This window comes from Laccaria bicolor, genomic scaffold (genome assembly GCF_000143565.1).
Source record: "Laccaria bicolor S238N-H82 LACBIscaffold_11 genomic scaffold, whole genome shotgun sequence".
In the NCBI taxonomy this organism is placed as follows: Eukaryota; Fungi; Basidiomycota; class Agaricomycetes; order Agaricales; family Hydnangiaceae; genus Laccaria; species Laccaria bicolor.
In genome coordinates this window covers 977009-995902 of record NW_001889882.1, presented here as the reverse complement: position 1 = coordinate 995902, position 18894 = coordinate 977009, and the positions used below count along the sequence as shown (strand labels likewise).

At 48.2% G+C, this 18894-nt stretch overlaps 9 protein-coding genes across 9 annotated transcripts; 3 read left to right on the top strand and 6 right to left on the bottom strand.

The window, feature by feature from the left end:
* Positions 1–268: 268 nt before the first annotated feature.
* Positions 269–1335, bottom strand: LACBIDRAFT_327003 (uncharacterized protein; the record flags this gene model as incomplete). The annotated part of the gene is made up of 2 exons (XM_001880701.1): positions 269–493; positions 559–1335. The coding sequence occupies 2 exons, from the start codon at positions 1333–1335 to the stop codon at positions 269–271; spliced, it is 1002 nt and encodes a 333-aa protein (XP_001880736.1).
* Positions 1336–1424: 89 nt separating this feature from the next.
* LACBIDRAFT_192648 (uncharacterized protein) lies at positions 1425–2201 on the bottom strand. Its single transcript, XM_001880700.1, has 5 exons — positions 2014–2201; positions 1859–1955; positions 1769–1813; positions 1611–1704; positions 1425–1558 (listed from the first exon to the last, which is right to left on the bottom strand). Exons 1-5 carry the CDS (start codon positions 2163–2165, stop codon positions 1476–1478), a joined length of 471 nt encoding a protein of 156 aa, XP_001880735.1. The 5' UTR covers positions 2166–2201; the 3' UTR covers positions 1425–1475.
* Positions 2202–5079: 2878 nt separating this feature from the next.
* Positions 5080–5250, top strand: LACBIDRAFT_297250 (uncharacterized protein; the record flags this gene model as incomplete). The annotated part of the gene is made up of 1 exon (XM_001880919.1): positions 5080–5250. One exon carries the CDS (start codon positions 5080–5082, stop codon positions 5248–5250), a length of 171 nt encoding a protein of 56 aa, XP_001880954.1.
* A 1914-nt stretch (positions 5251–7164) lies between these two features.
* On the bottom strand, positions 7165–9259 carry LACBIDRAFT_326999 (uncharacterized protein; the record flags this gene model as incomplete). The annotated part of the gene is made up of 9 exons (XM_001880699.1): positions 7165–7346; positions 7493–7569; positions 7840–7867; positions 8079–8171; positions 8404–8588; positions 8651–8744; positions 8793–8858; positions 8927–9181; positions 9250–9259. 9 exons carry the CDS (start codon positions 9257–9259, stop codon positions 7165–7167), a joined length of 990 nt encoding a protein of 329 aa, XP_001880734.1.
* A 448-nt stretch (positions 9260–9707) lies between these two features.
* Positions 9708–9964, top strand: LACBIDRAFT_297248 (uncharacterized protein; the record flags this gene model as incomplete). Its single annotated transcript, XM_001880918.1, has 2 exons — positions 9708–9766; positions 9823–9964. The coding sequence occupies 2 exons, from the start codon at positions 9708–9710 to the stop codon at positions 9962–9964; spliced, it is 201 nt and encodes a 66-aa protein (XP_001880953.1).
* Positions 9965–10285: 321 nt separating this feature from the next.
* On the bottom strand, positions 10286–11162 carry LACBIDRAFT_145071 (uncharacterized protein; the record flags this gene model as incomplete). The annotated part of the gene is made up of 4 exons (XM_001880698.1): positions 10286–10538; positions 10597–10691; positions 10745–10961; positions 11020–11162. Coding segments are annotated over 4 exons (708 nt in total), but the record flags the coding sequence as incomplete, so codon positions are not given.
* A 2067-nt stretch (positions 11163–13229) lies between these two features.
* On the bottom strand, positions 13230–13805 carry LACBIDRAFT_297246 (uncharacterized protein). Its single transcript, XM_001880697.1, has 3 exons — positions 13737–13805; positions 13544–13685; positions 13230–13493 (listed from the first exon to the last, which is right to left on the bottom strand). Exons 1-3 carry the CDS (start codon positions 13779–13781, stop codon positions 13447–13449), a joined length of 234 nt encoding a protein of 77 aa, XP_001880732.1. The 5' UTR covers positions 13782–13805; the 3' UTR covers positions 13230–13446.
* An 82-nt stretch (positions 13806–13887) lies between these two features.
* On the top strand, positions 13888–16771 carry LACBIDRAFT_297245 (uncharacterized protein; the record flags this gene model as incomplete). Its single annotated transcript, XM_001880917.1, has 10 exons — positions 13888–14054; positions 14108–14131; positions 14229–14413; positions 14469–14570; positions 14622–14806; positions 14859–14967; positions 15022–15080; positions 15132–15345; positions 15403–16345; positions 16399–16771. 10 exons carry the CDS (start codon positions 13888–13890, stop codon positions 16769–16771), a joined length of 2361 nt encoding a protein of 786 aa, XP_001880952.1.
* Positions 16772–16813: 42 nt separating this feature from the next.
* On the bottom strand, positions 16814–18074 carry LACBIDRAFT_173809 (uncharacterized protein). Its single transcript, XM_001880696.1, has 6 exons — positions 17846–18074; positions 17705–17798; positions 17532–17652; positions 17238–17478; positions 17065–17188; positions 16814–17007 (listed from the first exon to the last, which is right to left on the bottom strand). The coding sequence occupies exons 1-6, from the start codon at positions 18057–18059 to the stop codon at positions 16893–16895; spliced, it is 909 nt and encodes a 302-aa protein (XP_001880731.1). The 5' UTR covers positions 18060–18074; the 3' UTR covers positions 16814–16892.
* Between the last annotated feature and the right edge of the window lie 820 nt (positions 18075–18894).

Here is an 18894-nt window from a genome sequence, read left to right as displayed (position 1 = left end):
ATTTGTGTTGACATCTCAAATTCCCGACTCCGAACCTTGCTACGAGCAACGACGTCGACGCTCTAATTAATATTCAACTCCAATAAAGATAGTAAGATGTCAAGCGTTGGTTCATGTACAGGTACTGTGAAATGGATGCGGAAATACAAACTTGTGTATCAAAGTGATTACAATGCTTCATAATGCTTTACAACAGAGTTCGCAGAGTCAGTAATAGGGCATAACATGATGGTATTCCCGATGACACGAAAGTCATTGAATAACGATATCACTGGTATGGCTGAGGCCATTCTGGTAAACTTTGCAGTGCAGCATTCGTTGCCTCGCGAACGCGTCGTTTGCTTGAGAGATCACCGGATTGTCGATATCCTTTGAAGACCTCTTCCATTTGGAAAGTCGAGGCGGCGACGGAGTCTTTGAAAGAGGAGATGAGCAATGGCTCGAACGAGATTTCTGAACACCCACCAAAATGTGATTCTGCATCTTTCAGCAGCTATGCATACGCAAGGAGGCGAATGAGCAAAGACCACAAACACGCATGGGCTAGAAGGAACGCACCCCATATAATCTCGACCCCTCCTGCTGGATCTGGGCCTGATAATAGCCCCCGTATTGCATCTGCATCTTCAGTTGTTCTACCCTGCCCGCAAGTTCCATCTTTCGGGATTCCCAGGCTTTCTTGAGCGCCTCAAAGGTGTTAATCAACTGCTTCCATGCGTATGAATCCCAGGACTCGATTTCTGCCTTGTGTGTTCGGATGTAGTCCCGCGGATGCGGGTCCCCGGACGCCGACAGACCGCCTCCTCCTCCAGCCAACGGCGTGGAGATGTGGCTTCCGCTCGGCTGTTGGGTTTGAGATTGAGAAGCCCCCTCCCAACCCTGGGCGAGAGGCCCATATGGATCGAATTGTGCAAGGTATCCTTGATTGTTAGGTTGGAGTTGCTGCTGTGGAGCGGGGTAATATCCACTCTGAGGTTGCTGCTGTTGTTGTTGCTGCTGGCCGTTCAGGTATCCGTAACTGGTCCCACTAATATGTGCCCCAAGCTGTTGGCCGAAGGAACTAGTAGGTTGGAATGCAGTGCCACCCACGGGATATTGGGAACCAGGAGTCAACGGAGGGCTAAAATAGCCACCAGCGGCATACTGAGGCTGCTGCTGGGGTTGATAGTGGGCAGGTTGCTGCTGCTGCAGGACTGAACTGTCATCCCATGATGTGTACTGCGAGTTGGGATCCACCGGAGACGAGATGTCGGGGAACCGGGAACTAGGATGCGTTGGATCTGAGGCGTTAATGAAGGGGTTGTTCGTCAATTGTTGGCTGTAGGTGCCGTACATCTGGCGTTGAACGGTTCGATCGTGAGTAGTGAAAGGTAGGAAAGAGAGGATAGCCAAAGGATCCAAAGCCACAGATCAATGAGGGCGCGTCACGTGAATCAGATAGATTAAATGCAAAAATTAAATGAGTTTATTCTACATCAAGCTTTCCTCTTTACTCCAGCAGGTTTCGGCACAGGAACCAGACCGAGCAATCCAAACGTCAAAGCATACACCGCTGACACTTCACAGCCCCATCAGATCGTTCACCGACCAGAAGCCCAATGAAAACGTACCCCCAATAACGCCCTTGACGTAGCCCAAACTTGACCATTGTCCGAGGGTTATCACTGTCAAAAGCCAGCCAAAGACAATCGAAGCTGTTAAGAGCTGCAAAGAACAAAAGCAGTTCAAGTTTCATATGCAACCCTGTAGCAAACAGAACGGGGCTCACAGGAATGACAGAGGACAACACGCCCGACTCCCGCCACGATTGATACTGTGGTTGGTCAGCGAGATGTGGGACGAGGTAGCACAGACGCACATTAGGTTCTTCTCCAGTTATCAAAGGCATCATAAGAACGTAAATAAACAGCACAATGGTCGTGAATCCGAGTATAGCAGCACCCAGCGCTGCTGTTCTGTATGAAATCAACGATGGTTACTCCTGAATGCGTTCCAACAAAGAACAAGACAAGCCTTCCCAAGGATCCTCCTGCCCCGTTGAAAATCCACAAGAACTCATGGAAAGTGCCGAGGTAGTAAGTGATCGCAGCGCCGGGAAGAACAAGTTTGAGTTGTCGCAAGGTGTGTTGAGACCATGGGACGCGTTTTGGTGGTGGTGGGGTCATATATACGCGGGCTTCCGTCTGGGTGAGTGGGTGCTGGGCAGGTTCTGATGCACTGGGGTAATGATACCATACTATGCCCTATAGATGGTGGAGAACTCCAATCCGACGCGATGAACGCATGGTGCGATGCTAATGGCTATACCTTACAGGTCACTGCACCATACACCTCTGCCCATAACGGACGCGTTGAGCGTATGCATCTCACTATCATGAATAGAATGCGCGCTATGCGTGCATCAACACCAAACGTACCACCCAATAGATGGGATGAATTTGCCATGACAGCTGGGTACCTATCTGCTCGCACACCAACATGTACCCTTGGCAGGACACCTTTTGAAGTTTGGCATGGGAAGAAACCTGATTTATCCCATCTACGTGAAATCGGATCACGCGCGTTTGCGCTCATCCTCAAACACAATCCAAAAATATACGAACGCTCATTCGAATGTATCCTCGTTGGCTACTCCCCCCATTCAAAAGCATATCGCCTTTACCACCCCTCAACACATCGACTTTTTGAATCCTTCCACGTCAAATTTATCGAGCGTAAAGACGATGTCTCCCATCCACTTCACCCTGGTCGCATCATTGACCTCCCTGTGACGGATGGCCCTATCAATACCATACCTACTGCTTCCGGATCCCCCTCTCCCTCATCTCTTTCCCCTTCTTCCTCTTCCAGTGTTTCTTCGCCCAAGCATACCTCTGTCCAAGATGAGGAGGAGTCCATTCCTAGTGCTTCCCATCCCGTTTGGCAGCCTGGACTCCCTCATCAAGCTGAAGTATCTGTTCCCTTACTTCACAACCCTGCTGATGTCGTCCCTGTTCCCGCAGATGACATTGTTCCTGTCCCTGCTGATAACACTGACATTCTTCCACGCAGATCTGGCCGTCCCCCGGCTCCCAGCACCAAGGCTGCTGAGAACTTAGGCATCAAGAACATTCCGCGGGTTGCTCAAGCGGTTATTGAATCACGTGAGGCTGGTCGACGCCTCAAAGAACAACGAAATCAGGCCAAGTTTGAACGACGTCAACAAGTTCTCGACCTTCGAGCGTCACTTACGAATGTCGACAATGTTCAGACTCCTTCCATGCCTACTAACGCTGTTCCAGATGATACCTTACCACCTCTTATTAACCTTGATTCTGAAGCAGATTTCGCTGCGTTCTGTGAAGCCTACGCCTCTGAGCTCGCATTCCCTCTTATTAACACACACAGTCCTGATGAACCCACTTTCCGCGAGGCTATGAAGTCCCCTGATTCCGCCAAATGGACGCTTGGCATACAGGATGAACTGAAGAGCCTCAAAGAGATGGGTGTCTATAAACTCATCCCCCGTTCTGACGTTCCTGCAGGTCGCAAAATTTTGCGTGGTAAATGGGTCCTGATACTCAAGCGCGATGAACTTGGTGATCCCGTCCGGCACAAGGCTCGCTTTGTTGTATTGGGTTATGAACAGATCTTTGGTCAAGACTACGGCGATACCACCTCGCCTACTGCCCGCATGGAATCTATTCGCCTCCTTCTCAATATCGCTGCTGCTAAAGACTGGGATATCCAACAAATCGATGTCAAGACCGCATTCCTTTACGGTCTCCTTCCTGCTGACGAAGCGCAATACCTCGAGCAACCCGAATCCTTTGAGGAGCCTGGTAAGGAGGATTGGGTTTGGTGCTTACAGCGCGGTTTGTACGGCATGAAGCAAAGCGGGCGCATTTGGAACAAAACGATGCACAAAGCTATGTTAAATTGGGGTTTTACCCGATTACACGCTGATCCATGTGTATATTACAGAGTCTCTTCATTGGGAACTGTTCTCACCGCTGTCCACGTTGACGACTTCCTGATTACTGCCAGCTCGCCCGAAGCCTCTCGTTCCTTCAAGGAGGAGCTCAAATCCCTCTGGACGATTTCTGACCTTGGCGAGGCACGCTTTTGCGTGGGTATCGCCATTCGTCGTGATAGGGCTAAGCGTCTTGTCTCCATTTCTCAAACTGCACTTATTGACCGTATTATCGAGCAGTTTGGCCAGTCTGATGCGGACCCCATTTCTACTCCAATGGACCCTTCTGTCGCGAAAAGCCTTACCCGTCCCTCACCTTCCGATCCTCCCCTTTCTCCTGGTGATGCCCATGACTTGACACGTATCCCATACCGTTCCTTGGTTGGATCGCTCATGTATTTGGCGGTTGGCACCCGACCAGATATTTCCTTCGCCGTTGCCCGCTTATGCCAATTCCTTGATTGCTACCGTCGCCCCCACTGGAATGCTGCCATACGTGTTGTCCGTTATCTTAAGGGTACACGCTTACTTACATTAACTCTAGGAGGTGATCCCGAGTTGGATCTTGTCGGATCTCATGCTGACTGCCCAGATACCACCCGCTCCACTATGGGTTACTGCTTCTCCGTTGGTGGTGCCGTCTTTACTTGGTCATCGCGCCGACAGAAGACTGTTTCCAACTCTTCCACTGAGGCGGAATACATTGCTCTTAGCGAGGCCAGCCGTGAAGCCCTCTGGTTACGGCAATTCCTTCGTGAAGTCCACCTTCTCAAGCCCGGACCAACCGTCCTCTTATGTGACAACAACGGTGCCAAGGCCCTTTCTTCGGATCCTACCCACCATTCACGGAGCAAGCATATTGACGTCCGTCATCACTTCGTTCGCGAGCGCGTGGACGACGGTTCCCTCACCATTTGGCGTGTCCCCGGTTTCGACAACGTCGCTGATATCTTCACCAAGGCGCTGCCTCGTCCCGATTTTACACGCCTGCGGCCTTTCCTTGGACTCCGGTGATACTTGTGCGAGGAGGAGCATTTCTGGTTGGCGTTTCGATTTTTAATCTTCTTCAACCTAAGTAGATTTTCTTTCGACCTTGCCAGCCAGTAGCTTTTTCCCACTGGGTTTTGATGCACCCGGCGCTCGGATTCACCTATCTATTTCTCCTCACATCTATCTCCCCCATGTTCGTCAATTTTGTTTTATTTTCCTTTTATCTTTCTTTTCTTTTTACCCTCTCACCGATCCTCGATTTGAGGAGGAGTGTTGAAGTCTACATCCGAGATCGTGATCGAGGATGATCGTGTTACGTAACCACTACTATAACTACTGTACAGGGGTTCGTTCCTTCCCTCAGTCGCTCTTCCATCGGCTGAGGTGAGTAACGGATCCCGCCTTTACTATATCATTGGACTAACTCAAGTACTACTCATAGGGTATACTAGGTACGGTTTCCAGTGATATATACAGTCGCTCTTCCATCGGCTGAGGGTATACTAGTCCTTTTCCAACACCGCCCACTTACCTTGCCGGCAATGGGCGTGGCGTGCGGGCCTGGTCTGCTCCTTGGCCTGGGAGCTTGGAACGGAGGAGATGGTCGGCTGCTTTTTTCATCTACCCTCCTTTCATCTACTTGTAGTTAAATAACATCATCAGAATGTTCGTGAAAGGGCGCGCGCCTCTTTGCAGCAACGCGCCCTCTTTCTTTTCGTCCACCTGGTTCCTCACGCTGTCATCCCAGCCTCTGCGTGTCTCCTTGAGCCATTTGGTGAGTTCACTAACCTTGACTTGCCGGCTGGCGCCCTTTTGAGTGCTCAAACGACAGCTGAACTAACTGGATTCCAGACAGCTGCAGGGGATGTTAAAGGCCGTCCCTGTAACTTTACGAGATCAAACCTGGGCCCAAGCTACAGAGCTGTTCGTCAAAATTCCCTGGATGCCGTCGATTTGTGAAATTTCTGATCTTTATCTCGTTCTAACAACAATGATCAAGCTTTACACCAAAACTGATTATATTACAATACAGTAGCCCAAAAACATGATTTATGGTACAAGAATGGAATCAACATCATTGGCAGAAAACCTACTGTAAGCAAACTGTAAGTCACCTCGCTTTAGCTAGGTCTCCCAGCTTCATATTTCTAAGCAAACCAAACATGTCACTCTTCCGCAAACATGGCGCAAATAATAGGACTTTCTGGAGGTCATATTGTTCAAGATTGGAACAAACATGTCACTCTTCCGCAAACATGGCGCAAATAATAGGACTTGCTGGTCATATAATAACCACCGCAGCGCGCCTTCGGGCGCAAAGCCCGCTACCGCGATTAGGTACTTAAATTCCATTGACCAATCCAAATAATACTTGCCTTTGCGGGGGTTACAGAAAAAGTTCATTTATGTGACTGTCTGATGGCTACAAGGAGTGCTAGCATTTCACATTGGAGAAGGAAATGGATTTTTTTGTAAAGTGACCATCTACTTGTTTGGTATTGGCTGCTCGTCGCCGACCGCTCGAAACTATTGGTTTTGTTTTATGTTACATAAATTGAATAACGCTGCTCGTCGCTCGGCCTTTGGCCAGCTCCTCGCAGCAGTAGACACATAAATTAGAGGTTCTCCCAACCTCCGCCACATTGTTGAATCTGTTTATAATTATAGTGATGTTATGATACATAAATCGAATAACGCTGCTCATCGCTCGGCAGGCAAGGAAAAGAAGAAAAGGGAAAGAGACCGACAACTTGAATCAAGCCTACCCAATGAGAAGCTGCAGAGGAACAGGCTTCCCCTCAGCTTGCCCTAAGCCCGTTGCTGTTTCTCAATGCTCTAACATCACGCCACTAATCGTTGATGTAACACTTCCCCTTCTCCTGAGTACGATTGTAAGCGTGTCACTGCACAGAGGTTGGCAGTCCGACAAACTCACTCAATATCACAAAAAACCCACTAGATTAGAATGCGAGGGGTTGGTTCAGAATGTTCAAGCTTTTGATTCACTCACTTTTTCCACTTTTGAACCCATTCAGCAAGTGATTCAAAATTCCCCCGGTGAGCATACTTCCGCTTCTTGGAGGGCCAGCCACGTTCTAAATGAACGACCGATTGATGGGACCCTCGTCAAGTGCCAACATCGGCGGCTTTACACCTTTACGCGAAAGCTTGAGGGTGCTGGGGTGTCTGACTTTTCTGCTTAATCTTGATTTCGTGGCCTCCTAGTCATTGTGGCTTTGCTGTGTGCCTTGGATTTGCAAGAAAAACGAGCCATAACGGTTCGAACAAGCGACAGACACATAGGATCGACCAGACGAAAGCTCAACAGAAACGGGAGAGCCGTCGAGCTGGAAACAAAAGGACATGGTGGAGGAACACGGGTTGAACCGGGGGGCAAACATGGCTAAACTTACCCACGCAAGAGCTTTGGTGGCTCGTAGGATAAGACCCGCTAACTACGTAGCGGGCATCATATTGTTCAAGATTGGAACAAACATCTCACTCTTCCACAAACATGGTGCAAATAATATGACTTCACTATATGCTTACAGTTGATAACACTGCTCGTTGCCGCTGCGAGGAGTCGGCCGAAGGCCGGACGACGAGCAGCGGCCTCCATCAACAACCTAGATATTCAACTTCAATGCTCCAACGGAGTTCTCATGAAGAAACAAAAAATAAAAGGATAAGATTAAAAATGAGGTTTATGTTAAGGAAAATGGTTGAGTTCAATTCAAACATTTTGGAAGTTTTTTCGCTGGGTGAAGCTGAGGGTGTACTAAGAACTCTCACTAATGTATTTACAATACAGAAGCGAGGTTTTGTTGACGAAGTCAACCTCTAGTGTTTAGCGTTTAGTATATATAATACCAGAGGGAACACATGCACGTGCACACCAAATAGAACCAACGTGTCGCGTCGCGTCTGTTTTTATAATGTGAAGTGGACCATCTATTAGCCATTATAGTCCCTGTGGCCCTAAGTAGTATATATACACCTTTCAAGGCTTTCTCGTCTGAAGGGGGAGAGTCCTAACCATCTGTGTTGTAAATACAGATGCACACAGGAATTAACCAACAGGAAACAGGTATTAAATAAGGTGGGTAAGTAGTGGTAAGAAGCCGTAAGAACTTACACTCCCAGAATTTACGGTAAATCGGGTTCAATTTACGGGGATTTACAGTGAGCTGGCGCGGTCCAGGAGCCGAATGGTTGAAATTACAGCGAGCTGGACCCTGGTGATTGATTTACAGATTTATCCTTTGGCCAAGCATTCCGTCCCTGTAAAATCTCAAGTCCCTTACCAGCCCTTACCATGCCCGTTCAGAAGCTTGGCACTCCCTTCTTCCAGAGACTCATAAAAGACAACGTTAGATTATTCAATTTATTGAGCTACATATGCTGCTTCTACTCCATGTATAGATGCACCCCAACAGCAAAAAAACACAAAGGCATCTCACCCTGTACAATCTGAAAGTAAGTAGAGTGCCAGAACACAGGGTGCCTTAGTTTATGATCGCCGTCAGTGGTGCACGCAGGCACACCGTCATCTCCGAATGTGAACAAGTCGCGAGCCGATGATGTTAACGTGGTGGCGAGGCTGATATTGAAATGATTTGAGGCGTAGTGACGGGGGCACGTAGTACTATGTCAATTTCGCAACTATAAGCAAGGACTGTCATCTGAAGAAATAAAAATGACACTTACTGTAATGTCAACAAGGCGACAAAGGGACAGCTAGACCAAATCCTCAGAGTCAATGTAGGTCGCAAGACAGCGCTCGGTGAAGTGTGCGGCGCAGCTGCAAAAGAGGGGGGAGAGCAGACGACCATGGGGCTGCATCACTGACGCAGGAGCAAAGCACGTAGAGGAAGGTGGGGCGTGAGGATGTGTAAATTCCAATATGCGCCACAGTCTGTGTCATAAGTCAATGAAGTATGTCGCCAGAGAGGAATCAAACTTGTTTTCGAGGGTTTTCTTGACACTCAGACATCTGTGCGTTGTCCGAAACCTGGCTATATTCGTCTTGGAGGCGGAGGGTGTTAATGAATGCGTGTATGTTTGAGGTGGGGTGGAGGACGACGGTGTGGAGGGAAAAGGGTATCGTTACCTGCCTCACGGGGTATGAGACAGAGGCGAGGGAAGTAGCATGATATTCTTGTGCAGCTAATGGAAGCTGGCTAGCCCAACACTGTTGACGAGGGTGGCCATAGCCTTGTTGTAGAACCAGGGATAAGTCTGTTTTGAAATCAGTAAAGAGAAAGGGTCAACGCGAGTTCGAGAATGTAGCCGGATGAATCACGTACCACTGTTCATGTAAAAGGATTGGGTCTTCTTTTCAGACTCTTTCTCCCCATCTACGCTCCATTAACGGTGGCGGCTTTGACCTTCTCCATTGTCGTACTACGTCTTAACTGGGCGGAACCTGGAAGGTGATTTCGAGGCGGTGGAGGTCGATGTAGCTGTGTTTTTGAAGTGAAAATGAGTAAGGAGTGGACTGGTGGGCGAGTGGGAGATGTGCAGGCGGCGACGAGTGGTATGGGTAGTACAGGCGGCCCTACGGGATATGGGATTGATGGGCCGTCAGGCCTCAGGGACGTCAAGCGAAGAATTTGGCGGAAGGCGATTTTACAGAATTTACGGTACCCTTGTAAATTGGTACGGATAAAGTTACATAACTTGGTTCATGAGCTCACGACAGCTCACGACGTGCTCACAACCCTGTGCGAGAGCTCTAGTTGAAGAAACCTCCTTGTAAAGTCGGATGAATACTACCGCCAATGGACTCAAAGAACGACATCTCGCAACGCACAATTATTCAAGGTGCGGTATTATTCCTTAATCCTATGGTCACGGACGTATGATACCTTTGACCTTAGGCATTCCTCCGAGCTCCACCGGATCTTGCTGGAAACGATGGCGACACGATGTCATGAAGCTAGAGTAAGCGAACCTTCAAGCTTCAAGCCTCAATGTGAAAGCGAATCGGCGATGCTAACGACTGCTGCCCTTCTCAGTTGATCATGAATATTGAGACGTAAGCATCGTTATCATTATATGGTGTTTGTATTAAGCAACGTAGTGAAATTACACTGGCGACTGGGGAAACCAAATTGTACTCATTACCACCGTTCCTTCGTACTTCTCGGGTCAAAATTGAGGGATGTGACAGAGTTCTCAAACATGGGAAACCTCTACGCCATTGCCACCAGCATGCTCATAGGTGGTGATGGTAGGCTTCTCGGTAGAGTCACGCTTGTCAGCTTCTCCATGGCCGTGATGGAGCCGGCGGTGGTTGGCGTGTGCATTCATGATGGTAAGTGCGGCAGGAGAAACAACTGTTGAAAAAATATGCTTCAATTTTTTCCCGTTCAAGATTGGTAAAAGTTTACCTCTGTCCGAATCGGTGAAGAACACCTCATACAAGAACACACCCAGGAGGGTGGCGGGGATGTTGATGAGGCAAGCGATAGCTGAATATCCACTACCCGCAGCTTTGGTTCCCCAAATTGACATGGCGAACAGGCGGGCACCAAGATCACGAGCTGTATTGAGTGCCACCGCGGGAGTGGCGAATCCCCAGATAACGGCGGCACTATCGGAATGATTTTTCAATTGACAAGGTCAAGTTCATTCATCAGGGCATGACTTACTATGCCAGTGAAATGAAGAGAGGGCCCATAGCGGGTGGAACCATCATGTTGGTGGGGTCAAGAGCTGCCCAAATAATCATGCCAATGAGGGTTGACTGTCAGCGGGCGAGGTTAGCGTCCCACTCCTTTTCTTACTGATAATACTTACATTGACAAATTCGTTGAGCAGGGCACGCGGAACGCTTTGGGCCCCAGGGACCAAATAGAGGGCGAAGATCCCTGCAGGACCATTAGGCGTAAACATTGTGGTGTCATACGCCTTTGCTTTTATCAAGCCGAGAGTGCACTCTTCGATAAGGACATTCCATTGACTGTAGACTAGAGCTGACGCGATGTATGCCCCCAGGATTTGGGCGATGATATATCTGCACAAACAATGTTCGTCAACTTTTGACCTGTCGAGCGAAGTCTGGATTTTCTAACCTGCAAGCTTTGAGCTTTGGGAAGCCCTTGAACACAACGAAAGATAGCGTTACGCAAGGATTGAAGTGACCACCCGAGCTAGATGAACATAGGCCGATAGCGAACCAGATACCAAATGCGTATGCAAGTCCAATTTGAAGAATGCCTATAAAATATTAGGACTGCGGTGAAACCCACAAAAACATGTGTCATACTGGAGAGGTTGGTTTCCTTGATGATGTTTCCAATGACCCAGCCTGCCGTTGATCCTAAACCTACAGAGCAAGGAAATCTTAGCTTTCAATGGGCCTGCCCAGCGAGAAACCAACATACCAAAATACACATAGAGAAATACGCCAAACTGGGTGAAAAGGGTGTCAGCTGCAAATGTGGCATTAATGTACGCTGAACTTGCCATCTCTGCGAAACATTCAATCGCCCAGTGAACCTTTCCGTCATTCCTGACCTTCTCCCAGACAGCAAATACGCGCAGTCGCTTCTGGAGATCGCTTAAATGAACAAGAGGAGCGTTAGACATGTTGGACCAGTGGAAGGTTGGTGGTTTCGTTATCTGAGAGGTGGCTTTATATTCTACCACGACAGGAGTATCGAGGTGCAGCTATATGAAATGGATTTCCCGTCACATCGGTAAACAAAGATGAAAACCATTTCCCCGCATGTTTGATAAACTGCCCAGGAGTAATCTGGAGTAGGGCGCGGGTGCTGTATGTTTTCGATCACAGATTGCCCCAGAATTTCCTAGATTTGGGGCAAACGAAGTGCGGGATCGGACACGCAGCATCCTTGTTAATTCTAGATCTTGCCATCGACAGATTTCAGAGTATTTTTGTTCCTCGCCCTCTTTGAAAGCTTTGGAGATTCCTGCCAACTAGTTATTTTTGGGCAGTCTCTAAAACTTCGTCGCGTCACAACGGTTGGTCCCCACTAGACTTTACTCTTTGGATTGCGGCTTTCCATCAGCTAAATTCAAAATATCGTGACCTTGGCGAGCTCTCGGCAGCTCTTACTAGCTATCCATGAGTAGTAGATCAATGCGGGACATGCGTCATGAGTAAGGGGACCATCCTGAATACTAGATCCATGGGGCCGATTGACTCTGGGGAAAGAGATTCAGGCCCCTGACATTAGTCTCGTTCGACCTCCCTGATCCGGGATCGCACAAGTGACTGCAATGATTTCGCGGGGTTTGTTCTTCTCCGCCAGAATTTCGAAATTTGTTAGGTGCAAGAGAGCCCATGAGCTTGTCCACCGTATGGCGTATCTATTTTTAGACTATCAGGAATCAGGATCAACGTTTTTGCAGATGTAGTCACGCACAGTCACGCACTGAACATTTTTGACCCGATTCGAATCGGCTAGGTGCAGCGCTGTAAGTCCCATTGACAGCGTATCGTAGCGGAGTTCCGCCTCTGGTCTGTGGTGGGAGGCCGCATTGCATTTAGGAACAAATCTTAAATGAGTACGTATCTGCAGTCCTACCATATACACACCAAGATGACTAAATAAATTAAAATACTAGGTGTCGACTGGATGTAGAATCTAGATGTCGAAGTCACTGAATCGATTTTATGCAGTGATAAGCTTTCTGGCATCAATAGTGATCGAATAGGCTACCTCTGTGTCGTAAGTTGTGGCGCGCTCCTCGTACTTGCCCAACTATGGCGTGAGTGACGTTATTGTGTCGAACGGAAGTCGCCTTTTCATTGACAATGTTACATGAATAAATGCCACTGTTCAGCAAAACTTTAATGTCTGTAGATCTCGAGAAAACAAATCTTTCAACGTTTCAACCCCTGACCTTCGTTCACATGAACCACGACCGCAATGCACAGAAATGCAATTTGTACGAAGGATGGCAATACCCAATGTTGGTGCCCCTGATGACCCCTCATCCCTTGTTAGTTACACAGTGGTGGACAGGGATATATCGTAAATCAATCTGCGGGGCTTTGTGCACCGGGGAGTAAGGGAGTAAAAGGAGATGAAAGAATTCGCAATAGATCTTGGCATCGATGGGGTAAAGCTGGAGTATCGACTTGTAATCTCTTGTAATCTCTTATAATTGCTGAGAAGAATACCGCCGACCGGAGTCTAAGTCCCTGAAAGTTTACCTGGATGTCAGGTCCAACGTGATCTTCATCACATCTGAATTCTGCAATAATCCAGAATGCCCAGAAAACGACGTGAAAGAGCGACTCCACAAAGGCGGATTGGTCAAGATGGGTCGATGGAGGAAAGTAAAACATGACGGATACAATGATCGCATCTATGGAACTTGCGTATTTCGTCTCTCAGGAAATCATTCTATAGAAACGCGCACATCATCGGTGAACAAAAATGTTCCGCGAATTGAAGTACAAGCATGGTGTGCAGTCGGCCTGAAGTAGGGTTCGATCTATGAAAAAAACAAGTTGGGGTTCTTTCAAGTTACTGGTCTTCGTAACCAGCTACTGCTCTCCTTGGCCGGTTGGGGACTGGGCGTGTATGTTAGTGTTGAAACAGCACCAGATTAGATATCGCATACGAGGGTAAGTCGTAGGTACCATCTCCGCAGGTTGGTATCCAAAACGTTCCCGTATGGGTGGAATTGCGACAACCATGACAGGACCAATGGCTCCGATTATGCACGAGTAGAAGATGACAGGGTTTTCGTGTGCTTGTCGTTGCTATATGAAGAGACAATTAGAAACACACTGCGAATTGTGAACAAAATGTACGAGATAGCGGTATGTTGAGCGAAAAGGGGACGCGAAGGACGCCATTTTGCTGTTGGGCTTCTTCAGTTCAGTGAACCGTCAAAGAACGTGACAACTTCAGGTCACTATTGCATCACGTAATCACACACCCTTCCTTCACCATTTGCCCAGCATGTCAATGGAAGAGAGCATAAGCTTGGAGGAGACAAATAAGATTCGTATTTCCCTCGGTTTGAAGCCTTTGACCGACGACAAGGCGCCAGCGGACGATAAAGACAAACAGGCTGAGGATAACTACGCAAAGCAACGCGACCGAGAGGCAAAGGACCGGCAGGCAAAGTGCGTACGAAAGTCACAATATGCTGGCATTCGTTTGATTCTTTATGTTTTAGGACAATTCAAGATCGCATAACCAAGTGGGTCCTCTTTTTCCTAAAATGTCACCATAACTTCCATTCTTTCTCTGGCCATTTCGTATAAGAGTGTTGATACTTACGCATCCTGATTCATTAGGGTACGAAACCGACGGGAACTTAACGCTTCACTGAAAGGTGCAACCTTGGGTGATGCAGAAGGGGATGTCGACAATACCTTGAAGTGGATTAAGAGAAGCAAGAAGAAAGAAAAGGAACTTGCGAAAAAGAGACAAGAAGAAATAGATAACAGGGACAAGGCTTCTGAGCCCGAATATTCAGAACGTATGTTCTCTCACTGGCTTTTCTTGCCTCTGCCAATACGCTAGTTGTTTGCTAGGTGATCTTGTTGGTCTCAAGGTCAGCCATGACTTCGACGGCATGGACGAAGGCGAAGCCCATATACTCACCCTGAAAGATAGCCGTATCCTTGATAACGAAGGTGAGTCAAGTGGACATTTCTTGCACGTTGATGCTAATGCAGTCGGAACAGAGGATGAGCTCCAGAATGTGGAGATGGCAGAAGAGGAACGTCGTCAGAAAATTAAAGAGCTCAAGATCAAAAAGCGCGACTACACGGGATACGACGATGACGAATTCACGGAAGGTAATCAGGGTGTTATGAAACGGTCCGTCTTGGCAAAGTATGACGAGGACATTGAAGGCACCCGGGAAACAGTAAGCGCACCTTATTTTGATATGACTATCACTCTCATTTGGAAATCTTCAGGATTTCCGGCTTGGCAGCTCAATCACCTCCGGTAAAAGAGAGCAGGCCGAACAGAGGCAAGCAGCAACAGCTGCGGTGAATAAATCACTTTTGACTATTGATTATGCCAGTACGCCTCTGTTTACTTTGGGATAAGTCGGAAATCTGATAATTGCTTCGTTAGAAAACCTCGAAACCAGAGATTACCTACAGGAAGGTGATTTCGGTTTTAAGAAGCCAAAGGTGTGCCTTTTATTATCGCCTTACGTACCAATGCACTGATAAGTCACACAGACAAAGAAGAAACGACCCTCTAGACGTGCTCCTGCCGATGTTGAAGACATACTCGAGAGCAAGATGGATGTTGACCAACCTATTGTTCCTCGTGTTCGAGATCTCGATGCCAACTTTGTTGACGACGACGAGCTTCAAGCGGCCTTGGCGCGCTCAAGGAAAGCAAAGCTATTGAAAACCAAGAAGTTGACGCCTGAGGAGCTGGCAAGAAAGAGTAAGCAAATGCAGTTATTCTTGTACTTTTGCTGACTTTCTTACTGCGTATCTACAGTTACGGAACGAAGGGAGCTAGAAATGGACGCTTCTCTCAAGGTAGAAGTTGTCGATGATGATAAGGAGGAAACTGGCCTGACCTTCGACGACACCTCAGAATTTGTTCGAGCTGTTGGAAGCAATCAACCTCTTGTCAAGCCTAAACCGGAGCCAAAGGAGATTCCTGTACCAAATGGACGGAGTGAGCCACAACGGTCTCCTTCAAGAGACCAAGTAATGGTTTCTGGAGATATCGTGCTTGATGAACTGGAAGCAGGAGAGGTCAGAGTAAAGGACGAGGAGGACGAAGACTACGACATGGCCATGATGGAAGCTGTCGATGGGTTGATTCGGTCCGTCGAAGCTGAGGGACTAGCCGTCGACCTAGATAAATCTAGTTTGGAAGACGGGGTTGGGACATCGTCGGAGCAAACGTTCAGTACTGGCATGGCTTCGACGCTCAGCATTCTCAGACAGCAAGGTATCATTGCGCAGCCATCAGCCGAACTCGGACAACGTGAAAGGCGGCAACTGGAGCGAGACCGATTCGTGGCCGATCAACGCCTTCGCGATGCTCAGCGCGAAATAGATCGGTTACAGTCTCGAGGCTCGAATAAGGACCAAGCTCAACGAGAGTACGAGAATCGACTTCGGGAACAACAAGACGCTCGCGATAAGATGGAAGCATTCAAAGACTATAAACCCGATGTCAATATCGTTTATTACGATGAGTTTGGTCGTGCATTGACACCAAAGGAGGCTTGGAAAGCTCTATCCCATAAGTTCCACGGAAAAGGTTCGGGGAAGATGAAGACGGAGAAAAGGTTGAAGAAGATTGCCGAGGAGAAGAAAAAGGAAGCGATGGCGAGTGGGGACACGCCATTGAGTATGAACAAGGCATTCCAACAGAGACAAGAGAAGGCTGGTCAGGCTCATTTCGTCTTATCAGTGGGTAATAGAGGGTAAGCCAATGCGCTGCGAGTGGAATTCATAGCTGATCATTGAATCATTACAGCGCTGTGCCACAGGCGGAAGACTTCTTAGACGCTCAGCCGCTCGCCAAAGGCAAGACCGAGAAAGCAAAGAAGAAGAAGGAGAACCAAGCTTCAAAACCAGCCGCAGATGCTGGGTTTATGACTGTTCCTGCGCCGCCGGTACAAATCATGTCTGCTGGCAGCAGCCCAGGTCCATCTGGCCTTAACAGCATCTCTGGTTCTCCTGTACCCAGGGCTGGATTTTCCCGCATATCCTCTGCCGTCGATACCCCGTCACAGTCTCAGGGAGGAACGCCTGTTCCCGCTGACCGCGCCAAGGTGGCATTTGGTTTAGGGTTGAAGAGGAAAGCGGGGCAAGAGGCTGCAGGGTCACCCCCACCGAAGCGACGGTGATTTTGCGTTTGTACTATACTCATTCATTATGTCCTATAACGTGTCGTTTAAATTTTAGCGGTTAAACCACCGTGTATAATGACGCAGTCGTCTATATCCAGGTATCCATTATAGAGGGCCTCTACAGCATTATCAGGCTTGTGATGTGGAGGTCTTTTGTAACTGAACATCGATTTTTATCGAGTCCTTGTCCCGCCTCGAAGGCGTTTATTAAAGAAGCCTGTCCTTCATCAGTCCTACAGAACGGCAAGTTTAAGCAATGCAAGCTGAGGGTTGCAGATATAACCACCGACCATTTGACCGCGTGCGCATTTTTTTCAAGTATAACCTTGACCGTTGTCCAAGAGAACCGCACAAGCTTGGGGAAGCCAAATACGGGGTCGACTGAACCCTTAAGCCACGCTTGAGTGTTTGGATCTAGCAATGAAAGTTGTGAGTGCGCTCAAAGACGGTCAAATACTCAAACCTGAAGGATATCCCGAACCAAGGGTGGCATTGCTCCACTTATCCCCCTCCTTTCCGATATTTTCTTCAAAAGTCCAGCCTTCAACGCAGGCGTCTCTCGTCACCTTCGCCGCAACGCTGGCGGCTCCTACAATCTTGAACTTGGAATCGGCTTTTGTCGTGACAGTGAAGTCAATACCAGGGAAAAGGGAGGATAAGTATGCTTCATATGTCGTTGTCGTGCCCAATGCATCAACGTAGACCTTGCTAAAACTCTGAATGGAGGCGCCAAAAGCAAGTAAACTATCGTACACACCTCCGAGACTTGTATGCCTTTTGCTAGCACCTCGCGTAGAAGTAGAATTGTAGCGTCTTGGGACTGTCGATTCAAGTTTGTAGGGGGCCGACAAAGCATTCCACTAGATATTGCTTGAGGACTTGTACGTGCTTTAGAAACGAGCGAAACAAGGTGCATCCGAAAAGAAATACCTTACAACTCTCACAGACCATCCCAAGTTTTCGGGCTGCGAGCTGAGGGTATTCAGTAGTGATAACCGCGTATCCGAATTTAACGTCTTGGAGTCTACGACGAATTCAGCCCGGGGTGTAAAAGGATATAGAAGTACTTACCCGCAAAGCCCAACTCTTCCATATCCTCCTTGTACGAAGCTGGGCAGTATGCGATGCCATAAACGAGCGGTCCTAAGACAGGTCCTCGGCCTGCTTCATCCACGCCTACTATGTACGGTCCTGGTGCTGTGGGGGTTGGAGAATGGTATGTGTACGAGTCAGTAAGTGGTTTTGAGGGGCCAGGAGCTGATAGGACGCGTTTAGAACAGGACATGACGGGTGACAGAAGTTGGACTGAATAACTTGTTGACGCGTTGTTTGCCTCTTGCTTGATGTGGTTCTGTGCAGAACTTGAACTTACGGCAAATTTACGGCGCAGACAACGCGGACACGGCCATAGAGTTTCTATCTCATTCAGCAATTTGAACAAGGCTATCTAGGGTTGAATCCTCTTGTTCCTCAACCGAAACAGGCCTCCCGACAGGCAATTTTGGATAACCCCCACTCGGCCATGGCCCACGGTCCTATTTTGAGATCACATCCGACGCTTATTCCCTCCCTTCACCGCTTTTTGGAATCCCCCTTGTCCTGCACGTCACTCGGCGGTCCTGTCAACCTGTCGCTGCCATGTATAATCCATCCCAAATGTTGAATCACTGGATCGTTGTCTCCCCTCTACGTTTTGTCGTGATCGTCCAAAATGCAAGCCTCGAAGGTTTTCAGCAATCTCTTCATTCTTTGCGAATTTGACGTTTTATTCTGACGGCCCGCACTGAATAGCTTCAGAGTCCCTCGGCAGCTGCAGCCTTCGTCTCTGCTTCCCTATATCTGCATCTCCTCAGACACAGGACGTGTATTCTCCACTACCAGGTCACTGTATTTTGTAGATCTCAGGCTCTTTTTTTAAAGAGGGGAAATACATCTAATGGAAAATGTCAAAAAAATAACAAATACTGTACTAATCCAATCAATTCGTCGCACCCTGTGACCTGTGACCCACGCGACGAAATTTTGGTTTCGTCGCGTCACCGGGGAAGGTGTGACTGCCGGAAATTTTCGTCAAAATGTCGGAGTAGCCCTCTGTCCTTAGATAATTTAAAATAGTTCAG

What these genes read in the sequence shown, in the direction of transcription:
- LACBIDRAFT_297246 (XM_001880697.1), bottom strand. Translation starts at nt 13,781, where the DNA reads ATGGCGTCCTTCGCGTCCCCTTTTCGCTCAACATACCGCTATCTC. An exon ending in GCTCAACATACCGCTATCTC is followed by an intron (nt 13,686 to 13,736) that starts GTACATTTTGTT and finishes CTCTTCATATAG; the next exon opens with CAACGACAAGCACACGAAAA. An exon ending in GGTACCTACGACTTACCCTC is followed by an intron (nt 13,494 to 13,543) that starts GTATGCGATATC and finishes ATACACGCCCAG; the next exon opens with TCCCCAACCGGCCAAGGAGA.
- LACBIDRAFT_173809 (XM_001880696.1), bottom strand. Translation starts at nt 18,059, where the DNA reads ATGTCCTGTTCTAAACGCGTCCTATCAGCTCCTGGCCCCTCAAAACCA. An exon ending in TGGTCTGTGAGAGTTGTAAG is followed by an intron (nt 17,653 to 17,704) that starts GTATTTCTTTTC and finishes AGCACGTACAAG; the next exon opens with TCCTCAAGCAATATCTAGTG. An exon ending in TGGTTCGGGATATCCTTCAG is followed by an intron (nt 17,189 to 17,237) that starts GTTTGAGTATTT and finishes TTTCATTGCTAG; the next exon opens with ATCCAAACACTCAAGCGTGG.
- LACBIDRAFT_192648 (XM_001880700.1), bottom strand. Translation starts at nt 2,165, where the DNA reads ATGACCCCACCACCACCAAAACGCGTCCCATGGTCTCAACACACCTTG. An exon ending in GCAGGAGGATCCTTGGGAAG is followed by an intron (nt 1,956 to 2,013) that starts GCTTGTCTTGTT and finishes GATTTCATACAG; the next exon opens with AACAGCAGCGCTGGGTGCTG. An exon ending in TAACTGGAGAAGAACCTAAT is followed by an intron (nt 1,814 to 1,858) that starts GTGCGTCTGTGC and finishes GACCAACCACAG; the next exon opens with TATCAATCGTGGCGGGAGTC.